At 32.9% G+C, this 27,291-nt stretch overlaps 2 protein-coding genes and 1 long non-coding RNA gene across 5 annotated transcripts; all 3 read right to left on the bottom strand.

Moving 5' to 3' along the window:
* Positions 1–1,240: 1,240 nt before the first annotated feature.
* On the bottom strand, positions 1,241–8,209 carry LOC137821627 (transcription factor MYB3R-1). Its single transcript, XM_068626308.1, has 12 exons — positions 8,012–8,209; positions 6,988–7,184; positions 6,512–6,566; positions 6,132–6,189; positions 5,754–5,848; positions 5,507–5,610; positions 4,944–5,072; positions 2,822–4,526; positions 2,470–2,747; positions 2,260–2,374; positions 1,944–2,177; positions 1,241–1,525 (listed from the first exon to the last, which is right to left on the bottom strand). The coding sequence occupies exons 2-12, from the start codon at positions 7,059–7,061 to the stop codon at positions 1,406–1,408; spliced, it is 2,967 nt and encodes a 988-aa protein (XP_068482409.1). The 5' UTR covers positions 7,062–7,184; positions 8,012–8,209; the 3' UTR covers positions 1,241–1,405.
* A 3,082-nt stretch (positions 8,210–11,291) lies between these two features.
* Positions 11,292–14,556, bottom strand: LOC137820886 (la protein 1-like). Its single transcript, XM_068625193.1, has 10 exons — positions 14,370–14,556; positions 14,194–14,272; positions 13,955–14,104; positions 13,676–13,815; positions 13,149–13,297; positions 12,835–12,939; positions 12,317–12,755; positions 11,925–12,072; positions 11,670–11,748; positions 11,292–11,555 (listed from the first exon to the last, which is right to left on the bottom strand). Exons 1-10 carry the CDS (start codon positions 14,418–14,420, stop codon positions 11,456–11,458), a joined length of 1,440 nt encoding a protein of 479 aa, XP_068481294.1. The 5' UTR covers positions 14,421–14,556; the 3' UTR covers positions 11,292–11,455.
* Positions 14,557–21,654: 7,098 nt separating this feature from the next.
* On the bottom strand, positions 21,655–23,159 carry LOC137821688 (uncharacterized). 3 transcript variants are annotated; one of them, XR_011082863.1, is made up of 3 exons: positions 22,945–23,159; positions 22,359–22,864; positions 21,655–21,981 (listed from the first exon to the last, which is right to left on the bottom strand). It is a non-coding gene; the product is annotated as an uncharacterized lncRNA (long non-coding RNA). The 3 variants fall into 3 exon arrangements; XR_011082864.1 differs by having other exon boundaries at positions 21,655–21,974; XR_011082862.1 differs by lacking the exon at positions 21,655–21,981 and having other exon boundaries at positions 22,092–22,864.
* Between the last annotated feature and the right edge of the window lie 4,132 nt (positions 23,160–27,291).

The raw sequence follows: 27,291 nt of genomic DNA, 5'->3' as shown, positions 1-27,291 counted from the left end.
AAAGACTCAGCTCGACATGGGCCTGGATCGACTCGAATAGACATTGGCATGGGCCCACTCGACTCGATATCGACCTTGACTCGGGTCGACTCAATATCGCCCACTCAGTTCGACTTGGCCAAGGTTGATTCGGCTCGACTTTGACCCAAAATGACTTGGCTCGACTTTTGCCCATATCGACTTGATTCGACTTGGGCCCGGACGACTCAGCTCGACGTGGACTTGAGCCGACTTTGCTCAACCTATGCCTGAATTGTCTTGGCTCAACCTGGATTAAGTCAATTCAAAATCCAATCCAAAATGCAATTTGAATAATTCAAAATTATTTAAAATTCAAAAATATGAATTTAGAATTTGAGATAAATTCATTTAAATGGATTAAAACTAATATAGATTTAATAATTATGAATTGAATTTTGTAATTTGGATTTTTTCCTACCTTACAATCTAATTGATTAATTAATTTATTATTCTTCAATTTACATTTACATAGTGTTGTCATATCAAAATACCTTGTTTCGTAGTAAAGCGATTACTTGGGAATTTCTTATGTCTTTAGCGTAAAAATAGGTGGCATTACTCCTTACTTTAGCACTAAGTATAGTAATGTGCACTTGCTATGACTACTGTTCAAATCCTTTGGATCGTTGACTTTTTGAATACTAAAGATAGTAAATCAATAGTCCACTAATTTATATAGTGACATCGAAAGCATTTTTCATGTCACACACAATATATATTTCACACAAACCATACACACTCTTAAGATTGAGTTCCGGATTGCTAAATCTTGCACTTGTTTTTTTTAAGCAACAAGTTGAACTTTCCTTCTCCTTCCCCTCCATAGTTGTTTATAATGTAGGATGCAGAGGAAATTTGGTGTTATGAACTAAGAAGTGTATAAAACTAAAAAGAGTATAAAACTAAGAATGTTATGAAATGTGACAAACTTGTAGCTATTTTTGCAGTAGACTAAATCCATCAATGTGTATTTGCCTACACTATAGATGTGACAAACTGAAGTTTTTTTTAAGCAACAAGTTGAACTTTCCTTCTCCTTCCCCTCCATAGCTGTTTGTAATTGTAGGATGCAGAGGAAATTTGGTGTTATGAACTAAGAAGAGTATAAAACTAAGAAGAATGTTATGAAATGTGACAAACTTGTAGCTATTTCTGCAGTAGACTAAATCCATCAATGTGTATTTGCCTACACTATAGATGTGACAAACTAAGAATCATGAACCGTCACAAACTGAAACAGAATTTTTTTTCTTACAATTACAAATATTCAAGTCTTGTCATATATAAAAAAAAATTAATATTTCAAAAATAGTAAACTATATATAAATTATACTTGAGGATGATACAACAACAAGAGGCTTTGGCATTTGAGTTTACGATCAACTTATCTACAGCCCTTCAACAAATACGAAGTTGGGCTTGAGAAGCTCATAGCTGAGGATTTGCTGCTGTCACCTTTGACCGGAGTTCCACATTCGCTAAAGTCAAGCACACGTCGTTCCACCTGCAAACAAATAAATTCCTCTTAAGCCATAAATTGACCAAACGAGGGACCTGGATTTCTTGCACAAGAAAGATATCTCCAATGGCTCAAATCTTCTTTGTAAGCTCATGGTTCATTAAAAATTGAAGTGTGAAAAATAAAATTAACAGCGAACATTTTGTCACTTTTGCGACTGAAAAAGTAGCTTTAATTAAATCATCTTCGATACAATTTCGTCAAAACGGCCCAGGAGAAACGCATGCTTCATAATAAATTTCCTAAGTGTTTCCGTTTATTAGGAGATCCATATTCTAAATATATGTTGTGTATGGTTCTCTTGCCAGATGGCGAAAATATAGATCAAAATATGTTTCAGCTTTAAAAAAATAAAAATAAAGTGTTGTCTTATGGGATATGATAGGAATAAATTAAACTTTACCAAGGCACTTGAAGCCGACTGAGAATGGTCCCCATGCTGATTATTAGGATCGATATCATCCCGGTCTTCATCCCCATCGTTTCTGGACTTACCTCTAGGTAAAGCCTTAGGAGTTTCATTTCCTAAGATCGCATGAGCACTGGCATACTGAGCAGCAGTTTGTTCATTGATCTGTTTCATCAACCCGATTGCATCGTAGCTTCTGTCACCAGGGCTCATAAAATACCCAAAATCCTATTAAAATGCTCGTTGTTGTTATTGTGGTGAAATAAAAATCTACTTCAAGAAAACTAATATCCAACAGAAGTAGCAGTACCTCAATTGTAATTTCAGTATCAATCCTGGGACTGGACAAAAAAGTGTTGATGAACCAAGGAGATTTCCATGCTGAAGGCGATTCAATGCTTTTCCTAAACGGTGTTCCACCAAATCTGAAATCAAAGAAGTCAGTCAGACAGACACACTGCAAATTGACAGTTGGCAGTAATACAAAAAATAATGATATAACTAGTTTGAAGAAAATTACATGCTACATGTTTCAAGACCACCATCGTTTCCAGTGTGATCACCCGAATTCTCCCCTGGGCCTGATGTACTGACAGAATGTATACAAGTAACGGCAACTGAAAGTCTTTCATGCTCCTTTAACCAAACAGATGGTGAATTAATCTTTGAGCACGGATTTTTTATAGTTCTAGCACTTAAACTGGGAACTCTTTCTGATTTCAAGTTTACTTGATCTGGTGAATACATTAGTAGGTCATTCATATCATGTTCAACCAAAACTCCAGACGGTTGTTGCACCTGACGAAAAAAATAATGGCATAAGCTTTTTGCAAATTTTGGATAACAGCTTATTACAACAGAATAATACTTACAATCTCAACAGCAGCACTAACATCATTCTCGATCGCAGAATCAACAGCAATAGGTTGCTTAATTTTGTCCTGAGAATTACCATCACCTGAATCTTTTTCAGAATTTTTGTCGTCCAAAATAGCATGCTTACTTTTTTCCTCTAGTCGTTCCACTCTAACGGCTTGTCCACAATTCTCTTTATCATCTTCAACAGAGGTACCAGAGTCCTTTTTTGGCATTGAAGACGGAGGAAGCAAATCTGCTCCCAGTGTCTCATTGTCATCAAACATGACATCCAATCGGGAAAAGTTTTTTATCAAGGTTGATGTCATTTCAATCTCAAGTTTCTTGTCAATTCTTTTCTCCGATAGTGGAGATAAGAGATCTCGGTTTCGTTTCTTTAATATAGATGGTGTACCTTTGAAGGTTTTAGCTGCACTTTTTAACAAAGCATCTGGGCTATCATCCCGAGAAGGTGAGTCCCATAATCTAAAAGGAGTTAGACAGTTCATAGAAGACATCATAAATTGGCGAATACCAAGGGGACTGAATTCTTGTTGCATATCGCCCCCAGATTGTACAAGATCACAGCTTAAGAAAGGAATGTCCAAGCTTGGGAAGCGGGGAGGTTCATAACATAGAGCACCTGTGTTCTGTTCTGTATGCATATTTGAATTTTCGTCCGTTGGATATGAAGTTGACTTTGCATCTGATCCACAGCCAAAATTATTTACAGGGACCAATTTTGAATCATCTTTGACAACATCTGAAGGCTCATGCATTTCAGTGTTGTCTATCCTATGGGTACAAGGTGTTCTGGACAAGTCACTGGCATAAATTGTGTTATCCTGCGTTCTGGAGACAAACTGCTGACCCTCAGACTCAACCAACCGATTGCTCTCTGCCGTATACATCAACCTATCTCCAGTAGAAGAAACAACTGAGGGGACAAATGGTAGTGATGACGGACAAAGAAATGAGGGACCTCCTAATAAGTCAACCATATTCACACCTTTATTATAATCTTCAGAAGAAAAACATTCATCGCTTATTGCTTCTGAAAATAGGATTCTGCAACATTCATCGTCAGACATCAACACGTGTTCGGGTTTAACAGAGTCCATAGATGTAGGTCGCATGGTTGTTGTGACACCTAACCCCACCGAAGTCTGAAATGGAACATTCATCATGCAATCATTTTGCAACTGTGATGATTCCTGCCCAAACTCCAGTGAGGAAATATTGGTCAAGTCAATTAAATCAAGTTGTCCTTCCCCGTTATTGGAATTTCCACGGTTGTGTGAATATTTCTGTTCAACGAATTGAGAAGTGCAAATCTCTTGGCCAGAAATGTCTGGAAGGGATGCAGTTACTTCATCCAGAGACACGTAATATGGCTCTGAACAGGATGCTTGACTAGGCTCTTCATTTGGCCTGTATTCCTCTCCAGTTAGTAAAGCAACACTGTTCATTTCTCTGGCTGATGAAAAGTAACCAGCATTAGCTGACTCCTGGCTACACTGTGAAACTTCATCTCCTTCAGTCCCCCTAGGACCGTTATCTTCTCCACTCTGCTGCAACCTCGAAGAGACTGAAGCAATAGGTTGATTCGGATTTCCAGCAAGTGGTACATTTTGTAACTGAGTAAGCAAGCCTGATGCCAAGTAAGAATCCAATTTCTTTTTTACGGAACTATTCCAATGGTTTTTTATAGCATTGTCTGTCCTGTTTCCACAAAGCACATTACAAATATTTAAAGCTTATTTAAACAGGAGAAAAATGAAGTTCAACTGCACATGGAAAACCAGGAACGTTCTGGTGAGAAGAAGCCCAACGAAATCAGTCCCAGAACTTAAATACGATACCGCAACTCCAAAATGAAGTGAAGGCAGCTAAACGTATGCCTTATAAATACTCGAAACATGGATAACACATCTCTTTTCTTTTCCATAATTATTATTCTGCTGAAAATGTGACTTATTTTTCTCATCTACTTGTTCAACTATAACTTTATTTTAAAAGCCCAATAACGAAAGTTCTAATATAAGGCCCATTTTGTCGGAAAAAAAAACAGCAACACACAACCCCATCCCCAAATCGTATCCTCTTTCAGAAAAAAGGTAAAACTCGGTATGTATTCACCTTCCAGGCAATATCTTCGCTAATTCTGCCCATTTGTTCCCGTAAATCTGATGCGCACGTATGAGAGCCAACTCCTCTTCCTGCGTCCATGCTTCCTTATTTATAGTAGGATTAAGATGATTATGCCACCTGTACATTATACAAATTAAATAAATGAAAATTAACTACATCCCTTGAAATTCTCCGATATAAAGTATACACAAAGCAACAAGGATGAAGAAAGATGGTTTGAATAAAAATATTTTACAATACTTGTTTAAATCTTTTAGGTAATTGTGCAACTTTGGTTCCTTAATTCAATTATACTAATAAGATAAGATATTGCAATGTAGTACTCTATCAATTTTTTATTAAATATTTCATAAATTTTACTGATTTATCCGGAATAACTATCTAACACATATTATCACATGACTTAAGTGTACTTTTCATCATCTTGACTGTAATACCAGAAAAACCAATAATATAAATAAGTAACACCAGTATTTATAATATAACATGAACACATCATCAGGTCATTTTATTATTGTATCCTCAAAACAATAGAAATCCAATAGCCATACCTTTCTCGACATTGCTTACCAATACGTCCAGGTAACTTCTGTGCAATAGTAGACCACTTCTTGGGCCCATATCGATTCACCAAATCAATAATTATTTCATCCTCCTGTTTGCATCCAGTATCGATAGGCAACTTCAGATTAGACTTATATAAACAGAAAATTGATACAATCTAATATGAACTCAGAATTAATACCAGCATGTAAAGATAAAACCAACTCGGGCAATAGGAAGGAAAGTAGAGATTACCTCCTTAGACCATGGACCTTTGACAAGTTCAGGATTTAAGACTTTCTGCCACCTATGCAAGCATTGTACATCAGTTCTATCCTTGAAACACTCCGCTGCAAATAAATTTGGCAATCAGAACTAGTCACGACAAAATATTGCATATACTTAAGTTGCATATATTAAGACTAGACTTAAAGATTATGAAAAAAAATTATGTACGACAAAAATATACCTCACAATATGTACGAAAAAAATTAAGTACAAAACTATTGGAGGGGGCAGATCCCTCACAAAACGTATTCCTCCTCCCCCATTTATATCTTCCCCGTTATGCATGTAACTTATTCAGAATTGGAAGTGTGCACTATATAAGAGGATCTGGTTCAAAAATAGTACCTATTTTTTTCCAATTCTTTCCTTTAAAACGCTGGACAGCCTTCCGCAAAATTTCGTCCTATAAAAACGAAACACATGAATATCTCCTAATGATGTAATACAGGACATTATTATCAATCAAACTTCACACCTTAGAAATTACAGTTTTTTCTGTGAATAAAATTATGAAAAATAACTATGATCGTAAGTAAACAAATTTTACATGAAAATTTTATTTGAGTGCCATTAACATGCTTCACTTCACCAGTTACATGGTTTAATAGTGCAAATAAAACATTACCGGACAATAAAAAGTTAAGTTGAGTAAAAGAAATTGGGTCGCAAACTAAACATTACCGAAATTCCAAAAGAATTATGTCTCAAGTGTTTAAGAAACTCACCTCTTCAGGTGTCCATTGTCCTTTTGTAGAGCGCCTGGTAGGGCCAGTAGTCCTCCTACAAATGTATTTTATTGTGAGAGAACAGTCACTTCATCTCTTCATGGAAACAACTTCCTACGGCTACCTATAATGGTCTCTTTTTTGTCTCTTATAAGTGAACATTATTTGTTCAAGAGAAAGGATAGGACACACAGCAAGAATAACATTGGGCATACAAAAATTAGGAAACTAAAGATACCAATCCTCGGCCCTGTTGATAAATAATTCAAAAAATCAAGCAAGTGTTCGAGGCCTAAACATAAGGTGCTAAACATTGACAAGAAATGCCTTGCAGCTAGCTAGAGTGTAACTGGCTAAACACGACATTAATAACATTCATCTATCAAGCTAATGCTAAGGGCCTGTCTTAGATGAAAAGAACAAATGCTCCCATTATGCTAAAAATATAATGAAATAAAGATGATTTTGAGAATTACCCGTGCAGAGCTCTAATTTTCTGAACGCCATCTGTCACCCCATCTACAGCAGGGATTGTCCTCTCACCTTCCATAGTTTGTTGGCAGATAACTAAAATAGCTTACCCCAATTCCCACTGGACTGCAATTCTCTCTGCAATTGCTTCTCCAAATCATTATAGTCTCTCCCTCAATTAAGAAATCACATGAACACACTTCTGCAAAAGAAACAGGCAGGAGATGTTAAAAGCGAAAACGAAAAATAAAAATAAAAACTCTAAACCAAACATTTTAACGGAACAATATTCAAATCTTCAAAAAACTGACCAATTTAACTGAACAATATTCAAATCTTGAAAAAAACTGAACAATTTAACGGAACAATATTCAAATTTTCAAAAAAAAACAACACTGTATATCACACCGCTTGGATCACACGCCTCAACCTCTACCTTATCGACCGCTCAATTACATAGTACTAAAGAACAGTCGATGAAGACTATTGACTCGTAATTAAATAAAACAAACAGAGCAATTCAAATTCAAATTAAAGTTTTTCAAAATCTAAAAATTAAAAAAAAAAATCTAAAACTCCTCGGTAAAAGTTTGAATTGAAAAAACATTTCAAGGTCAGAGCCTTTTTCCCCAACCAAAAAGAATATTCAAATCGTAATAAAACCACAATATATCACAAATTCTGAAGCCTAACCACTTGCATCATTCAAGTCAACATCCACCTCACCATCGATGGCTCAGTTACATAATTCAGTACAACATCGCAGTGGAAGAAGACTAATCCACGCTTCCAAAATCACAGTGGAAAAAGAAAAAGACTAATCCACGCTTCCAAAATCATGCATAGGATTTCAAAATTAAAACAAGCACACTCAGAACAATTCAAATTAAAGTAATTAAAAACCTCATACACCAAAAGAAACCCTGAAATTCATTTCCGAACAAGATCGAAGTACAGAAAACACGATTCGAAGTTGGGAAATGGAACACGCGAACGAAATGGAATGTGACCGTTGAAGGTTTCACTCACCGCGACGAGGTTCAGAATGCAAGAAGGAGAGAAAACGGAGGAAGTGATCGAAACGAAGCGCATTTGCAGATCCAAGCGCGAGTGAAAGCGAAGTAAGATCTGCAAATGCACGCAACCACCAAAATTGAAGAATGGAAGAAGGAAAAGAGAAAGGGAGAGTTAAACGGTCCTTCTCTCTATTCAAACATAAAGGGGCGGACTCTTCATTTTCAAACCCTATGCTTAAATCTCGATCATCTTTCGAATATGGGCGGCACAGATCTTGACACCTCGGATAAAGGTTTCCATAGCGGCACACATTTTAAAAAAAAATAAAAAAACGAATCAATTTTCTTTTTTCTCTTCCAATTTCCACTGCCACTTATTATTTTAATATTATTTATTTAAAACGGTCCTGTTTTTATTTCCCCATAAAGATAGCAATTAGTGTTATTACTTTAATATTTAATTTTTTACATTTAATAACCATAAAAAAAATCAAAGCGTTTTAATAGTTAGTCAAACTCACCTTTCATCAAAGTCAATGTACTTAAGGCACTAGTCATGTATTAGTCGAAAGAATTCATACATTTAATTCACTTTTACTCCTACATTTAACACTTGCTTCAAACTAATATAGATAGTAGGATCAAATTTAAATTTTAACATAAGTATTAAAGTAGTAATGAAAAAAATTCAAGATGTGAAATACTTTAACACATTGTCTGACGTTATTTTTTATATATTTATTAAGTGAAATAATAATTAATATTTAAAAGTAGTAATTTTAATTAAATGGACATCTCCAACAAGTTTCACTTAAATTAACTATTATCAAATAAAAATATACAATGCTTTTTATAATACTTTTGAGAAAAATATTATATTTAAATTTTCATTTTCTATTATGTTATTGAATTCGCTTGATCTTTCTTTAATATTAAAAATCCCTTCTATATGATGACAAAAAAAACCTAATAGCTTGGATTAATTTAAAAGAATTCATTACATAGCAATTATTTATGACCACTACACACTATTTCTTAAATTGGAAAAACCCATATCTCTCTTTTTCTTATTTTAGATGTCTTAAAATTATTTTTATACCATATTAATATATTTGTATTTGAAACACAATGTGAATCCATTTGTTGATGGAAGATTGTGGTCCATTTATGTTAGTATTGGATAATTTATGAACTGGTGAACTTCGTAGGAAGATACTAATGCATTCCAAATGAAGATTTAGGGGAGATTACATTTTACAACTTAAAAATTATACAATTTTCCTTAATTTTTCATACATAATCATCCATAATCGATTATTAACTTTTTGTCTGTAACTTCATAATTGATTATGCACTATTTTTCAAACCATCCATAATCAATTATTAACCCCTTGTTTTTAACTTCATAATCAATTATGTAATTTTTAAAAATTCATAAATTTCGTGTTTTTAAGTTTTTAATTGATTATGCATTGTTTTTAAAAACAAGAATAAATTTGTAAATTTATATTTTAAATCTTTCAAAAAATATTGAAATTCTTTCATAATCTTCATATTACTAACAAACTTTCACAAATTCACTATAGATACCTTACTTCAAACAACCTCATTTTTTTTCTCCTCCCTATCAAATAACTCCAAATTCACTCACTTAAATCCTTACATTAAATCTTTATATATACCCTCCCTAATTAAACACATCCCTAATTAAACACACCATTATAAAATTATCAGGAAGTAATGACCGTAGAAAAAACTTGTTTGTGTTAGTAATTTTATTCACATTTTTTTTTCACTATGAAGATGTTTGGCTTGTAAATTTTATTCACTAGTTTTATTTCTTATTATTTTTATTCTCTCAGGCGTTTTTTTTTTTGTTTGATAATATATAATACTTAATTAAAATAGACCCAAATATAATTAAGATGGATTAATTCTATATTGGTGCGGAAAAATATTAAAATAACTAATTCAATTATTTTTACTGATTTAAAGGAGCAATTAATCTTTTAGTAACGATTAAACTTTTTTATATTTTGAATATTATACATTAAATTACAAAAATATAATCTAAATAATAGAAATTACATGGATTAGTAAACTTATTTAACCTAAAAAATATTTTAAAAACAATACATGCATGACCATAATTGTCAATTCTTTTTAAGTGTGCCTGTTTAACGTAATCAACCCACATAAATTACATTTGTTTGCCGTATTCATTTATAATATTAAAAACTATTAAAAAAAATCAACAACTCCTCAAAGAAGGACAATATTGTTAATGTGTTTCTTCGTTATTTCTCTTCTCATCGTTTTTATTTCACTCCTTCAATTTTTTCACCTTATTCAAAAAAAAAAGTTAATGCAAATAATAATCAACACTGTGTTATTCGTCCATCAGACTGCAGCCTGGGAAGTATCAAATATGACACATGTTATTGTCGCGTTTTCCCTCGTTATACCAGCAAATTTTCAAATAAAGTGATCAATAATCTTTTCAAATACACCATATAATTTGATTTAATGATTGTGCTTTAAGATATTTCAATTGTTACTTCAATTAATATAATAAAAAATGTAATATCCACATAAAAAGTGTGCTATTTTATTTTAGTTTAATTTTGATTGAAAATATGATATGATATAGTATAGTTTTAATAATAAATGTACAATACTAAAAAAGTTAATATTTAGAGGTAAAAATGTCATATAAATGAAATATTATAAGAGTTTAAAATTAATTAAAAATTATAATTGTAAATCGTTTCAAAAAATAATTATATCAATAAAATTAAAACGGTTAAAAACATTGTATAAATATGTCCAACTTTATCAAGTTAAACTAGTATATTATTTTACGCATAATTATACCAAACACTTATAATCTAATATAACCTAATTTAACCTTTGCATATAACCGTTATATTAAAAAATGAAATATAAAATTCAAGAGTTATAAAGAGATATTACATTTTTGTTTCCAATTAATTTAGAGTAAATACACTTTTACTTTTCAAATATAAAATAGTTTGAAATTAGTCCTTCCAAATTTTATATTTTTTATAAGAATTCTCCTACTAAACATTCCTCCAAGGTGTATTTAGAAAATTTTAAAAGAATCCCCCTACCGCCAAGAACTTCATAAGTTTCGCCATATTAACCGGACTTAAACAACGCAAGTGTGAGAAGCAATTTATTTATTTACTAAAAAAATTACCAACGTTTTACCCTATCATCTTACCACACATTATTCTATTCTACGTCATTATGTAAAATATGAACCTCAGAAAGGAAAAAAAAATATATAAGGCATATGATAAATTATAAAGAAATATGGCAAGTAATGATAATGTACCATGTTACAATGAAGAACCATAAAAACAAAACTTAATATATTAGCGGAGAATTCAATAAGCAGTAAACTGGTTCGGAACCTTGCTGGTTGATATCGAAATTATGCAGCACCAATTTTCTGAGCCTTATTTGGGCGACCAACTCTAGAACTATTATCTCTAGAGCGTGCATTTTTGCTCCCTCTACCATGCCATCCCCCCCTGCAAAGAGAATTCATTAATTTTTGTTCTACCTTTTAAGAACAACCAACAGAATAAAGGGAAAAGAAGAACGGTAAATTAAAATTCAGAGCATCGTTGATTCCAGCTACGTACCTTCCCTGCTTGTTCTTAAATTCTCGGTGCTTGCCTTGATTCCCACGAAGCTGGCTCCAGTATTCTCTTTCGGCCTCACCTGATATCATTAAAAAAAACAAAAAAGGCTCTCAGCTTAGCCAACACGTTGGTACTAATCGCACCAACTTTTGGATTAATTATGAGAAATAACATTTTAAGCCCGCAAACGAAATCCAAACAAAAATTAGATGACTGTTTTAATAAAGAAAGAAAACGAAAGCAGAACTAACTAACCAGTCACTGGATCTAAAATAGCAATGAAATTCTTTACAGCCAAACCGCCTTTTTCTGAAATAACTGCAGCAGCACGAGCTTTCTGAGCGGCTTCCGTTTCTTCAAATCGGATATATCCTGACACTTCTCCAATCTTGAAATCGATGTACTAAACAGGAGAACAAGCATATTTCATCAATACAGAAAGCTTGTTTATAGCCAATTTTTCAGTAAAAGGACTCTAGTCTCACATCAGGTTGAGCAAATAAAACTAGAAAAAAGGAAAAGTATCCTTCCAGAAACAGGAAGACAAACTCCAGTGGGAGTGGGTGATGTGTTATTAACAGACAGCTGCGAAATCTAAAACAAACAAGGCAAAATACTCTATTAGATGAAGGGGGAAACACTAGTACCTTCACTGTTCCAAATTTTTCGAAGACACTCCTTAAATCCTCACGTGAGACGACATCCATGTTATCCTTGTAAGCAGCGGCAGAAAATTTGTCACCAGCCTGTCGCTTCTTTTCTCCACCTTCCGTTTCATTTGTTTCTTTTGTTTCATTCTTTTCTTCGCTTTCAGTTTCCTTTGCTTCTTTCATCTCATTGTTGTCTTGACTTCCAGTTTCCTTAGCTTCTTTCATCTCATTGTTGTCTTGACCTCCAGTTTCCATTGCTTCTTTTGTCTCATTGTTTTCTTCATCTACCTTTCGGTCATTTTCTCCAGCAGCAATTTCAGGCTCTTCACCTGTTTTGGGGACAGCACTATTATGTTGATCAGCAACGCTTTGGTCTGAAGGAACTTCATCTGAGGTACTCTTTAGCTTGAAGGCAATAATTAAGCCTCTAGGGTAGCTGTTATGAAAATGAATAAAAACTGTCAGTTTGTGTGTATACTTTCCTTTAGGGTGATAAAAAAATAGACAGCTTTTACCTTTCTTCTTCTTCATTTGAGTTATTCTGGTGATTTGAACCCAAAGGTGGACGAGATTTTTTAAAATCTTCTAATTCTTTTTCCCTCTCTGCATCAAAGTCCTTCCTGAATGAGTAAATATAAACATTAGATATATCCATACATTAAATACCAAAATTCTCAAATTCAGTAATACGAGCATAAGTTACAAGAAACAATGCAGTGAATTTGAGTTATTGATAAAATGAGGACAGGACAATGTGCAACTAAAGAAACATCTGTTCACTGTTTTAGAAATTAATTAATCTCAGGTAAAGGTATTCGAAGGCGCTTACTTGAGTTTTAATTCTAACTCAGCCCCAGCATACACCAATTTTTCTTTCAAAACTTTTTCTACTTCTTCATCTGATGAGAATTCAACAAGGGCAGTGCCACAGAAGAATTTTTTGTCTCCAACATGATGGGGAAGCCGCACACTATTAACCTGAAACCACAAAATATACACATACTCTATCAAAAGGGGATCATACAAAGAACTTCGTACTTAAAATACTTCCAGCTAAGCAACAGAGCTTCTCTACTCGTTAAAAGTAACACATAAATCTTAACACTCAACATTAAACAGACAAACACAATGCACCGTTCATCTCTAAATGGAGAATAATGTCTTATGACAAGCATTTGGGCTATGATCTCAATTCCCCTTCAAGAGAATTAAGAAACATCTCTAATGCATATTTGACTCCAGTTGACTCGCCACACATTGACAACCCAAGATGATAAAATATACATGGTCCATTTCAACTAAATGTTTGCATGTCAATCATGACACTGGCCCCAGAGTCCCTGGAGTTACTATTACCTTAGCATATTGACCAAAGAATTTCTCCACATCTTCAAGCTTCAGATCATATTCAAATGGTGACACAGCAAGTGTTCTTATCTCCGCCTGCGCAACCTCTTCTGGATTCGGAAGTTTAGTTGTTCTGCCAACCCTTTTCCCTAAAACATACAAATAAAAAAAAAACGAAAAAAAAAAGATATAACTGATCATCCTTCATCCAACGTAGGAACATTTTGCAGATGTTAATGAACACCTAAAGTAATCAAACCTACAAAAAACGAGGGAAAAGAAACTAACCATCTTCAGAGACCTTGAGTGAAGCAGAATTTCTCAAAGTTTGCGCAACAGCTTTCACGGTATCTTCGGGCACTCCATCGGGCTTCACCTCACCCAAAGTAAGGTGCTTACGCATCCGATTAAAAGAGCAAATCAGAGCCAAACTAATCACTGTTCGGTCACAGTCAAGGCTATTGACGAAGACAGTTACACAAAAAAAAAAAAAAAACGGTTACTACGAAAATGAAGAAAAAGGATACAACCATCTTCGCTTTCAGTGATACTCTTCCTCATAAAACCATCGGTGAGAAGGTTGCTATCGCTGAAATAAAACTCCACCTGATGGAAAAAAAAAAAAGTAACCAAAAATTCAATGATCAGTGATAGTAGCAAAATTAATGCTGAAACACAAAACAAGATTGAATATGACTCGTACTTGTCGTATCACTTTCTTAGTTGTTTCCTCGTCTAACGATTGCGTTGCCATGGATGAGTGTTGAGTCGGAGTGGAAGAGAGGGTTTAGGGTTTTGTTGATAACTGCTAAGTACCTCAACTTTGGGCTTCAGTTATGATGCGGTTTTTGTACTTCTAAATAACCACTTTCTGAGTTACTAGTGGAAACATTTTTTTTTTATTGTGTATGCTGTTTTTTTATTTGGATGAATTATTTGAATTAAAAATATTATTTAAAGGGTAAAATTGTAAGATTCTTTTTATATTTATTATATTTTAATGTTATAAATAATAAAATTGGAAATGAAATGTGTGGGAATCTTTTATGTGTGGTTGTAGATGAAAATAAAACGAAATATTAATTGGAAGTCTTTTTTTATTTTTTTTTAAGTTATTATAGAAATCATTCTTAAAAACTTATTTAGAGAGTTGATACTATTATCTTCCCCGTCAAGTTGCGTTACTATTTCAATTGAGATCAAAAGTATGGCATAACTTTATGTAAAAAATATTAATTAATATTAATTAAAGTTGTGTAAAAACGTTACGATTTTATTTTAATACTAAAGCCACATTACTTCTTTGTCACAAGTATGCGCAACTTATTTATCTCAATAATTTTTAAAAAATCTGTTTATTTTTATAATATTTTTTATAATATATATAAAAAAACTACACCAAATCTTTTTAAAAAAATCATCAAACCATTAGCGTCTCCTTTTGTTTCCTTTTTATTTGATTTTTTTAATAATAAAATATATTGTTTTCATAATAAATTTTTGAAAAAAAAGAAAAATTTCATAATCTTATAAAAATAATTAGATTGCCTTAATATTAGATTATTTTAAATTTTTTATTAAAAAAAAGAATATAAAATTTTGTCATCATATTTTATTTCTCAAATTTATCTCTTCTCCTTTTTTTTGTATATTTTCTATTAGACTGGGTCTTCAACTATTAACTTTAATATTTGTGGATATTTCTTTCAAGTCAAAGAATAGCTTTTTTTTATTATAATTTTTATATTTTCAACATATGTAAGTGTATTTTTTAAGTGAAGTTAGCAATATTTTTTTTATTAACACTAAAAAAGTAGTATAATTGTTTTTATTAAGGGTAAGATATTTTTATAAAATTTTTTTGCAAAAATAAACTGTTTTTATTGATTTCATTGTGTATAGTTAATTAAATTTTAAAAATAATTACAGAATCTAAAGAATAAAATGATAACGACATTTGTAAAAAAAATACAAAGAGAATCTCATTATTCTTATATCAATATTTATTTAATTTTATTATTGTATTATAAATATTGCGTCATTTCTTATTTTTTTTTAAATATATTAAAATAGTTATTAGAAGAAGTTTTGAATGTAGGGTAGTTTTTTTTTAATTTAATTTTTTGAAATATATCTTTATTTATTCAATTTTCATGGATGTTTGCTGCTTTTCAATTTGAATTTTATCACCATTTTATCCTCTTCATGTTTTTCTTACTTTATCTCTCTTCTTTCTCAAATCTCTTGACTTTAAAGCTCTTTCCGTATCTCATGTTCTGTCTCTCATACATGCAAATACACATAAATCTATATTTCATTTAAATAAATAAAATATACATATAATAATATATAATAGTAAAAAAAATGAAAAAAATGTGGATATATATGGTGTCTCAAAATAAAACATATTCTTAAAAATAACTACTTGAAAATACTTTTAAAAAATGAGTATAAAAAATATACCATATTGTTATTTAAAAACCTTGTTCAAAAAGCATCCACAACAAACATTTCAGGTACAGATCCGAGTGGGTCAAACCACCAGCAAATAAACTTTTATAAGACCGAGGTAATCTACTTAATTTTGAAATTAAATTAGCATTCACAATTTTTGTAAATAAGGTTAATGAAACATGCTTTGAGCGCTCTACCATTTTGAGCTTACATACCTTTAAAGAGAAACCACATAATTTATATCACATTGTTTCTACAGACAGCATAGCTATACCAAAGTTCAAACCACAAAATACTTGCGGAACATAAAAGAATAATCCATTAATTCATAAAAATAATTGGATCAAACATTTTGTTCTAAAATATTTCAATGTTAATAATAAAGGTCGATCATGTTATATTATTATATGTAATCGTATCACAAATATTTGTTTCCCTTTTAATCGGATTTATAAGTTTTGCACCCACATTTGGTGTTTTATAGATAATTGAGTGATCTTTTTACTTGGTGTAAAACTTTCTAAAGAATGCTTCATGAAGTGTTTTTAGTTTTCTTGTTTTAATTGCATAAAGCAAGTTTTTAGTGAAAAACTCCAACTCAATTTGTTTGGATTAATTGGATGTAGATTCGAGAAAAATTGAACTAGTATAAAATTTGTGTCTATGTTTCCTTTTTCTTTCATTATCTTGAATTCTTTTTTTGTTCTCCGTGGTTATTGACGAATGACTTAATTTCTCTTATCATCTTTTCTTAACATATTTAAAGGTAATTTTTTAAACCAAATCACTCCCTTTTGATTGTATTTTTAGTCATTCTTTGTTTTACAATTGGTATACAAAGTAGATTATTGAAAGTTACTCAATTTTGATCCAAAATGATTAGTTATTCACAAACATTTGTTGAGATGCATCTACAAGTATAACAAGAGAAAACTTTTTGAAAAATTAGGATAAATTATTTTTAATCTATAGAGTTAGTATGTTCTTCAACTAAATAAATATGTTATGTGTTACTAGTCACTCATGAAGTGACTAAAGAAGTTGAGAAAGCAAGTAAGAATACTCTTGTATGTGTATGAGATGTTTAGGATACCACTATAATAGAACATTTATTATATTTAGAAAAGGTTCACTTATATATCAATTTCTTACTCTTAGAAAGACTTTTGACAAAGAAGAACTCAACAATATCCAAGACTCTAAAAAGCATACATCGAAAGTTATTTTTATTTTTTAATAAAGAGATATGAGTATGATGAACATGACCACATTGTTTGAAAATCAAGAAAGCATGAAATAGAACTAGGGAGATTAAAGGAAGAAGAAAGACAAAAAAAGAATAACATAGTTCTCAAAGCTAACATAAGAAAAATTGAGAAAAGCATAGAAAAGAAAGAAACAAGCAATTTAATAAGTGAAAATCAGAATTTATTGAAGAAGTTCTCAATATTTTTTAAGTATAAGAACAAATTTTTGATGCCAAGGAAAATTTACAAGATGCAGGATTAAAGATAAACATACATATGTTATGATTGTGGTAAGGATGATCACATTACACATGGTTCTCCTTTGTTAGCTATGAAACAAAAGTTTGAGAAAAATGAGAAAACAAAAAAATATCATAAGAAAAGAAGATCCTATACTACATGGAAATTTACATCTCTTCAAGTAGCTAAAGGGAGAATGAAAAAATCATCTTCATTTGATGATGAATGACAATTTAAACAATAGACTCGACATAATATATAACTTAAGAATATATTAACTTAAAAGAAAAATGATAATTTGAAAACTAATATTGATGCCTTAAAAATAATTTATAAAAACTCTATGTAATTGTAAATCAATTTCTCTAGAAAGGTGAGGATTGCCATAAGTATTTGAAAAAATTTGAGTATCTTATAAAAACTCTAGCAAATTTCACACTTGGTATTACACAATAAAAGAAACAAAAGAAACTTTTAAAAATTTCTTCAATTTAAGAATATTATCTACATTACCATTCGCCACTTGTTTCTATAGTTTGAAAAAGGGTCCTAATAAAACACATGCTATATAAGAAATCAAATCATATGGATTCCTAATGGGAAGTATGTTTGGATTCTCAAATAAAACCAAAAAAAAATGTTAATCCTAAATAACCCAATATAAACTAGTTACCAAAGATTTCTTTTTAATCTGCTATGCAGCTGGTGAAGACCTATGTTGTTAGAATGGATGGCTTTAAACTATAGGAGGAGTGAATTGTTTAAAGAGGATTTTCGTAAACTTTTAAAAAAAGAATGAATTTATCTCAGGAAACAATTGATAAGAAATTCAGTTTACCAAAAACAGCAAACAAAACAGCAGAACCAGAAAAACAATCGGTTGTTTATACCAGCAAACAACAAACAAAATTGAATTTAAAGAGTTAAGGATAGAGAGATTGCACACAGATGTTTATACTGGTTCACTCCAAATCCAGAGCTACATCCAGTATTCTCAGAAACTCTGAGGAAAACCACTAAGCAATCACAACTTGATCACTTACACAACAACTAAGAGAATGACCTTGAACACCTCAAGACACACACTCTTCTTGGCCAACACACCAACACCAAGATTGTTGATCTTGATCCCCTCAAGAACACACAACCAATCTCAGCAAACACAGAAACGAAACTTGTTTCACAGAGTACAAGAATTACACTTGTTACAGAAGATAATTTTGAAATCAATACAAGCAGAATTCTATTCCACAAACTTTGATCAATCACAAACTTTTAGCAATCTCAGCTCTTTGAAAGACTCAAAAACTCTTAGCAAAAACTTGTCAAAGATTGATTCTCAAATCTGTTTTTCTTAATTTATTCAAAGATGTAGTTTGTTATCAAATCTTAACAAACTCTTTAATTACATTAAATGATTGGTCAAAGCATTTAATGACTGGAGCGTAATCAGTTAAATCATTTAAAGCTCAGTCAAAGATAAAACAGTTTTTCTGTTATGGTCCCAAAACAAACAATCGGTTGTTTCTTCGAATCAATCGGTTGTTTTGGTTCTTAACAGTTCAACCATTTTAAAAACAGTTTTCAATCTTTTTTTCAAAACATCTAAGTATAAACAATCGGTTGTTTCGACAAAACAATCGATTGTTTTAACTTAGTTTGAAAACATTTTACTTTCACAAAGATTGAGATGCTTATGCTTTAGATTCGATCAAGGGGTGGATTACAATACTCAAACTACCTCAGAACTATACTAAACCAGCACAACAACACCAAGCACAGCCAAGGCTTCAACATCCTTCAAAGGGTTTGGATTCTTCAAAGCTTGAACACCACTTGGTTCAACATATGTGTTGAACACAACTTGCTAAGTATTAGGGCTGGTCATGGATAAAAATCCAATCTAAATCCAAATCCAAATAAATGGATTGGGATTAAAAATCCATATCCATTTTAACTAGATCAAATTGGACACAGACTAACTTGCCTTGAACTGATCTAAGTCGACTCAACTTGGACATGGACAAACTCGACTCAACATCGTTCCGGACCCTAACGACTCGACATCGATCTGGGCCCAAACAAATCGACATCGGTCCGAGCCCGAACGACTCAACATCGGTCCGGGCCTGCTCGGCACGACATCGGTCCGGGCCTGCTCGGCACGACATCAACCCATGCCCGCTCAGCTCGATATCAACCCGAGGCAAACAACTCGATCAGCCCGGACGACTCGATATCAGCCAGGCCCAAACGATTGGACATAGGACCGAGCCCGCTCAGCTCGACATAGGCCAGGGCCCGCTCAGCTTGACATAGGCTCGGGCCCACTCGACATCAACCCGAGCTTGCTCGACTCGACATCGGCTCAAGCCAAACGACTCAACATCGGTTCAGGCCCGGTCGATTCGACAACGGATCGGGCATGGACGTCTCGACATCAGCCTGGGCCCAGACGAATCGACATCGATTCGGGCCCGGACGACTCAACATCAATCTGGGCCCTGAAAAACTCGACATCGCTCCGAGCCCAGACGACTCTACTTCGGTCCAATGTGGAGTCGTTCGGACCCGAACGACTTAACATCAAAATGGGCCTGAACGAATTGACATTGGCCCAAGCCCGATCAGCTCGACAACGACTCGAGCCCGCTCGACTCAACAACGGCCCGAGGCAAACAACTCGATCAGCCCTGGCCCGGAGAACTCGACATCAGCCCTGGCCCGAACGACTTAACATCGGCCTGGGCTCTCTCGACATTAAACCGAACCCGATCGACTCGACATCGGCCCGAGCCAAACAACTCAAAATTGGCCTAGGCCCGATTGATTCGACATCGGATCGGGCCCGGACGACTCTACATAAGCCCAGACCCAAACGACTAGACATTGACTCATCATCAACCCGAGCCCACACGAAACGACATCAATTCGGGTTCGTTCGACTCGACATCGGCCCGAGCCCGAACGACTCTCCATCGGTCCAGACCTGCTAAGCTCGACATCGGCCCGGGCCCGTTCGGCTTGACATCGACCCGGGCACGCTCTTCTCGACATCGACCCGGGCACGCTCTTCTCGACATCGGCCGGTGCCCGCTCGTCTCGACATCGGCCGGTGCCCGCTCGTCTCGACATCGGCCGGTGCCCGCTCGTCTCGACATCGGCCGGTGCCCGCTCGTCTCGACATCGACCGGTGCCCGCTCGTCTCGACATCAACCTGGGCCCAATCAACTCAACATCAGACCTGGCCCGATCATCTGGATATCGACCCGAGCTTGCTAGACTCAATATCGGGCCCGAAAGACTCAGGTTGTCATGGGCCTGGACCAACTCGACTAGACATTGGCATGGGCCAAGTCGGCTCCATATCAGCCTCGGCCGACTCGAATCAACTCAATATCGACCACTTAGCTCGACTTGGCCCAGGGTTGAATCGGCTCGACTTTGGCCCGAAATGACTTGGCTCGACTTTGGCCCATACCGACTCATTTCGACTTAGGCCTAGACGACTCAACTCAGACGTGGACTTGAGTCGACTTTGCTCAACCTGGGCCCGAATTGTATTGGCTCAACCTAGATCGGGCCAAGTCAAAATCCAACCAAAATTCAATTTGGATAATCCAGAAATGTATCCAATTTATATCTAATCCATATCCAATTAAATGAATTGGATTTAAAATCCAAAAATATGAATTTGGATTTGAGATGAACTAAAACTAATATGGATTTGAATAATTATAGATTGGATTTTGTAATTTAGATTTTTTGTTCGGATAGTATCATTCAACTTTATGAAAAAAGTCATTATGGATGATTTCTACCTAATTAAGTACAATGTATGAGATCTATATTATTTGGATTGGGTTCATGTGCAATTTAATCAATTATATAACATAATTGATTATGTCAGACGCAATTTAATCGATTATCTTATTATATCGATTATCTATTTCATATTTCAAACTCATGTCATTACCATCATCATTCACACTTTGGTTTACAATTTATACAAATGATAACAAGTTCTTTTACTATTAGCAATGTCTCTTTTGTAAAAGATCATTCATTAATGACCAAAATCTTTCAATCTATTGTTGGATCACACAATATCCAATTCTCATCATAAAAGATTTTGTTTTACGGACATACATATTGGCACTTTAATAAACAAAATTTGAGGATGCTACCTCCAAATATTTATGATTAAATACATATATTTGAAACGTTTCCTTGAATTTAACCTTTTGAAGATCTGCAACCTCGATGATTAAGTACATATATTTGAAACGTTTCCTTGAATTAAGCCTTTTGTAGACCTGAAACCTTGATGATTAAGTACGTTTCCTTGAATTAAGGATTTTGTGGACCTGAAACCTTGCAATCAAGATGAGGAAGATCACTACAATACATGATACGGTGAAACACAACCGAAAATGATACTCGTAGTAATAGCGTTGCAAAATTTAAAGATGAAGAAGAATAAGTTTACAGAGGAAAATATCTCTTGACTAAAGTTATTATAGAAGTCGACCAAAGGATCAATGTTGCTGTTACGCATTTACATAATCACTTCAATTACTAATTCACCATATGGAAAGATAAACTACATGTGATTCATTTCTCATATACGAATTCCTTGATTCAATTAATCAATGTTTGCAATTGTATTATTTTTTCGTTGTTATTTGTATATTGACTATGTTGCGAAAAAAGAAAGGCATGAAAAATTAGACCGATAGATTATAAGATACCTCGTTAGAAGAATGGCGAAGCGAGTCCAGTGGTGGTGTATCCGTGGCAAGGAGTGTGAGCGAGGAAAAGAAAGATATAAAAGAAAGGGCAGAGGAAGGAAAAGGAACACATCAAACACGCCACCACACCGGAGGGAGAACCCGGGAATTCCCGTACGATCTCCCTCAAAACCCACAAATAATCTTTTTTTTATTCATTTTTTTGACCTGCCATGCAAGCGCACCTGCCATGGCAAAGGTCGGTTGACCAAGTTCTCCACAACCACTTCAACCCCAAATACTCATTCTACCATTTACACCGAAGATTTTCCCTCAAAAACCCTCATATCATTCTTTAAATCCGAATGCCAAGAACTCCACAGTGGAACGACAAGAATGAACCACTGCACCGGCCTAATCTTGTTCTCTCGATCCGCGCTATATTCACCAAGACTTCATGAGACAATCAACAAGAACACGATCATCATACCTCTGAACGGTAGATCGGTGACACCGCGCTTCAAATCCTGGAAAAACAATAAAACACGGACACGTAAGAGTGAAAGAACGTAAGCAAGAAAAAAGTCGAACCGAAAAGTAATCGCACCATTTCGTAGGAAAAGGACGATTGGCGAGTAGATCGGAATCCTATCCATGTGAAAACCATGAATTCTTGATACGTGATAGGTTGGAGAGGAGGAGAGAAAGAAGAATTGAATTGACAGGGGTGATGAAATTGAATTGAAATTAGGGAAAACATACCAACTATTATATAGAGGGTTGTTTTGATGGAATGAAGGGTTGAGATTTCCAATTTTAGACGCGTGTGATATTCTTCAACAGCCAGATATAGTTGGTTACATAATCACTTCTAACCTGATGCATGCTGTTACGTTTTCAATTCTTATTTAAGTTTTATTAAATAAATAAATTGACTAATCTCATCATATTTTATCATCAAACAACGACTTTTTAGGACTTATTTAATACTTATATTGAATATAAGAGGGAATGCAATAAAATAAGATAAAAATAAATTTCTAAGTTGAATAACGAAATAACTACTACCTGAACGAACAAAACATGAGTTCCAAGATTTTACCAAGATCAAGCCAGTCTTAATAAAATATTATTATTTTAACTGTTAATATAATAATATAATATATGAAGAATATTAATAAATAAATAAAACCAAAACATATAAATACATAAAATTTAAATTTAAAATTCACTTAAAAATGTGAATAGTAATCTGTACCATTATATAACACTATTTTGGTAACTCTCTTTAATTAGTACTAGTACTGGTAGGAACACAGGTAATTTCGCAGTCCCATTATTTGTATTTTTTATTTTTAATGTATATTTGTATTTTATTATTATGTATCTAATATTTTATTTTTATTATGTATCTAATATTTTAAAATTATAACTTTTATCCTCTATTATGTATTTAATATTGTAATCATATTTAAGTTTTTTTTAAAGTTATTTGAGATAAAATTGTAATTAATTGATAATGTAAAAATTAAAATATATATAAAAATTAACATCATATTTTTAAATATATAACTTTTATCATCTATTTTGTTGAATCTATAATTTTGGTGTTCTCATTTTAAAATAAACACATCTGGTGTTTCTGTTCTGAAAATTCGAAAGGTAGTTGAATTTTTTGTGAGAAAACTTAAAAGACACATAAATTTGGCTTACAATACTAAAACAGTTGGACAGGTTGGAGTGTGTGTTTCTAGTTATAGCTCAGTTCAATGATTCTCCACCCTGATTTTTCACATCTAGGGCTATCATCCTCACCAATTATTATTTCATTCCAACCTCACATATATGATGGTTTAGGGAGGAACCAAGATTTATAAAAGTTTTTTTTTTCAAAATACTATAATAGTGAGAATAAAAAGAAAAAACAGTTGTTAAAGTCACAATCTTCAAGTAATATCTAGAACATAACTATTTTAATTTGTAAACAACTCAAACATGTACATACCCAAGGTACAACACAAATCAACACTTGTTGACGTGGAGATACCATTGGAATTAGCCTGGATAACTCCTCCTCATTAAAACGAGATGCAATACCAAAATTTACTATTAGTTGTAAAAATGCATGAGTTTCCAAGGAATTCTCATTGCTAGCATCCATGTCAAGAGCATCCAATATGGGTCTCCATTCCTCAATAATAGTCTTTGATAACTTCTAAAATTACATTAGAAACATAATCTTAATTGTTGAGTAAATCACACAGACATTCTGTAGTGGGAAATTATCACCTATTGATTTTTATTGTAGTAGATATTTTTTTTTTTCATTTTTAAAGAGAAGAAATGTTAAACTAATTATCAGAAAACAAACCTCTTATGATGCTCAAGAAGGTCTTCAACAAATTCTTCTTTCCATTTTGTCATGCATCTGACCCAGGGCTTCCTTCATTGTTATATGCATGTTCTTCTTGCTCTTTCGGAGAAGAGCCTCGAGTTGTTGGTTTGTGTTACTATGTGGAGAACTCATGTTGATAGGGTGTGTCTAGTTATTACGGTGCTCTTGGGAAAAGTTTTGTCAGGGTCCCACAGTGGGCGCCAAATGTTCCTAGCAGAAATGAACTCGGGGAGTGCAACTCCGCGAGGAGTGCGTGTTCTTCAGAGAATGAGCTTTTAGTTGGTTTTCGATGAGAGAGGGAGATCCACAAGACTTTCTGATGCTTAAGTCAGTAAGAGCACAAAGATGATGAAAAATTCTTAACAGAGAGCTAAGAGTAAGAGTATAGAATAGAGTAGAGTTTTGTGTGTCCTCTTATTGAAAGAATCATCACTTATTTATAAGTCTAATTAGACTCAAATCATTAAGAAAAACATTGAATAATTATCATGAAATATAAATGAATTTTGTATTAGTGTTCTTCTGATTTGATTTATATATCTTAAATATAATATTAACCAAACAATTATATTAATGTACTTTGTCGAATTGAAAGATTTGTACATTTACTAATATATTTTTTTATAGAGCAGAAGATCATATTAACATAGCTTATTGTATTCTTTAAATTTTAAAATTTGAATTTGAAAATAAAAATTAGAAAACATAATTTTTTAATATAAAATTAAAAAAAAAAAACATATCTATCGTTTTTCTGTTGTTAAAATCCTAATACGCACTAAATTATTTCAATTCACATATAATAATATATTTATCTTAATTTATTGTTTTTTTTTGTCATGATACAGAGACAATTTCATATAAACTTATATTGACAATAATGACAATTTCATATCTATTTATATTAACCATAATAATCATTTTTTACTATATTTTTATAATTTATTTAAATTTTTTATTATATTATATATTATTACTGTGTCATAAATACATTATATTAATTTATTTTTATACAATTATTTTAAACTAAAAAATGAATGACGGAATTAAGAAGGCTTCTCCATAGATAAATTATATTTTCTACCTAAATAGTATAAATTTGTTTAATTTATTCTTATAATTTAATAAATATAAATATATTCACTAATAATAAATTACTTTTTTTCGTCTCACTCTTAAATTAGCTAGGACTTTTTCTTGGATCCAGGGGGGGTTTCCTGTGGTTGGGATAAATTTATTTGGTCTTCATATATTCCGCCTTCCAAAACTCTTGTCCTTTGGAAAGTTTTTCATGGACGGCTTCCTAGAGATCAGCATATTCAAAATAAAGGTTTGCATATTTGTTCTATGTGTACACTTTGTGAAAAGCACGAAGAATCTATTCAACATTTATTTTTTGAATGTGCTAATGCTTTGTGTATTTGGAGTTGAGTTCAACACATTTTTCCTACTTATTATTTCTCTAATAAGGATGATGATCTTCTTTCTTTTATTAAGAGTGATGGTAGACCGTTGGTTAAATTAATTAAGCTAGTTGTGATAATTTTTTCTATTAGGATGATATGGCATATGAGGAATTATGCTCGTTTTCAGGATAAGATTGAGGCTTCTAGGGCTATTTTGGTTATTAAAGACTTAACTTGTCTAGTGGGTAATTCGTTTAAAGCTTCAATGAATAATGATATGTTCGATTTTAATGTGCTCAAGTCTTTTGGTATTAACACTCGTACTGGTAAAGTTCTACGTCCTCTTCCTGTTAGATGGGAGTTTCCTTCACCAGGCTGGGTTAAAATTAACACTGATGGACTGTTAGGGGATATCCTGGTTTTGCTACTTGCGGAGGTATTTTTCGTGGGAGTATGGGGGAATTTATTGGAGCTTTTTCTGCGTTTCTTGAAGTTCAGACTGCTCTGGTTGCTGAGTTTTATGGGGTTATACATGCTATGGAAGAAGCTCAAAAGATGAGGCTTACTAATGTCTAGCTGGAATGTGATTTTGCTTTGGATTGTGATGCGTTTACAGCTAGGACAAATTTGGATGCTTCGTAATCGATGGAATGTTTGTCTTAATTACTGTGGGAAAATTAGGTTTACGGTTACTCATATTTTTCGTGTAGGAAATGCGTGTCTTGCTAATAAGTTGGCTAATTTATTTTCTTTGGTATAATAGGCTTCCACCTTGTCTATTCTTAGAATTCTTTATGAATAGGTATAGTCTACCTATGTATCGTTTTTTATAACATATGAGTTTTGGTCTAGTCCCCGTATTTTTGTATTTTCTTTCTTTTTTTATTTTGTTTAATAATACTTTTTTCATATGATGGTAAATGATTGTTGTGACTTGAGGGATCTTAAGTGGCATAGTGATGCTTAACATGAAAACTTTTATTTAAAAAAATAAATTACTTTTTATATATTAAACTAAACACATTCCTCAATATCAATTTAGTCTTTCATTTTTAGTCTTCGAATTTATTGTTACAAATTCATAACATTGAAAATTAATATTTTATCCTTTAGAACATATGTACTTATAAATTATAATATTTATAAATTTATC

The sequence above is a fragment of the Phaseolus vulgaris genome, chromosome 9 (assembly GCF_000499845.2).
Source record: "Phaseolus vulgaris cultivar G19833 chromosome 9, P. vulgaris v2.0, whole genome shotgun sequence".
NCBI lineage: Eukaryota > Viridiplantae > Streptophyta > Magnoliopsida > Fabales > Fabaceae > Phaseolus > Phaseolus vulgaris.
The sequence above is the reverse complement of the archived record's forward strand: the minus strand, read 5'-3'. Positions and strand labels throughout refer to the sequence as shown.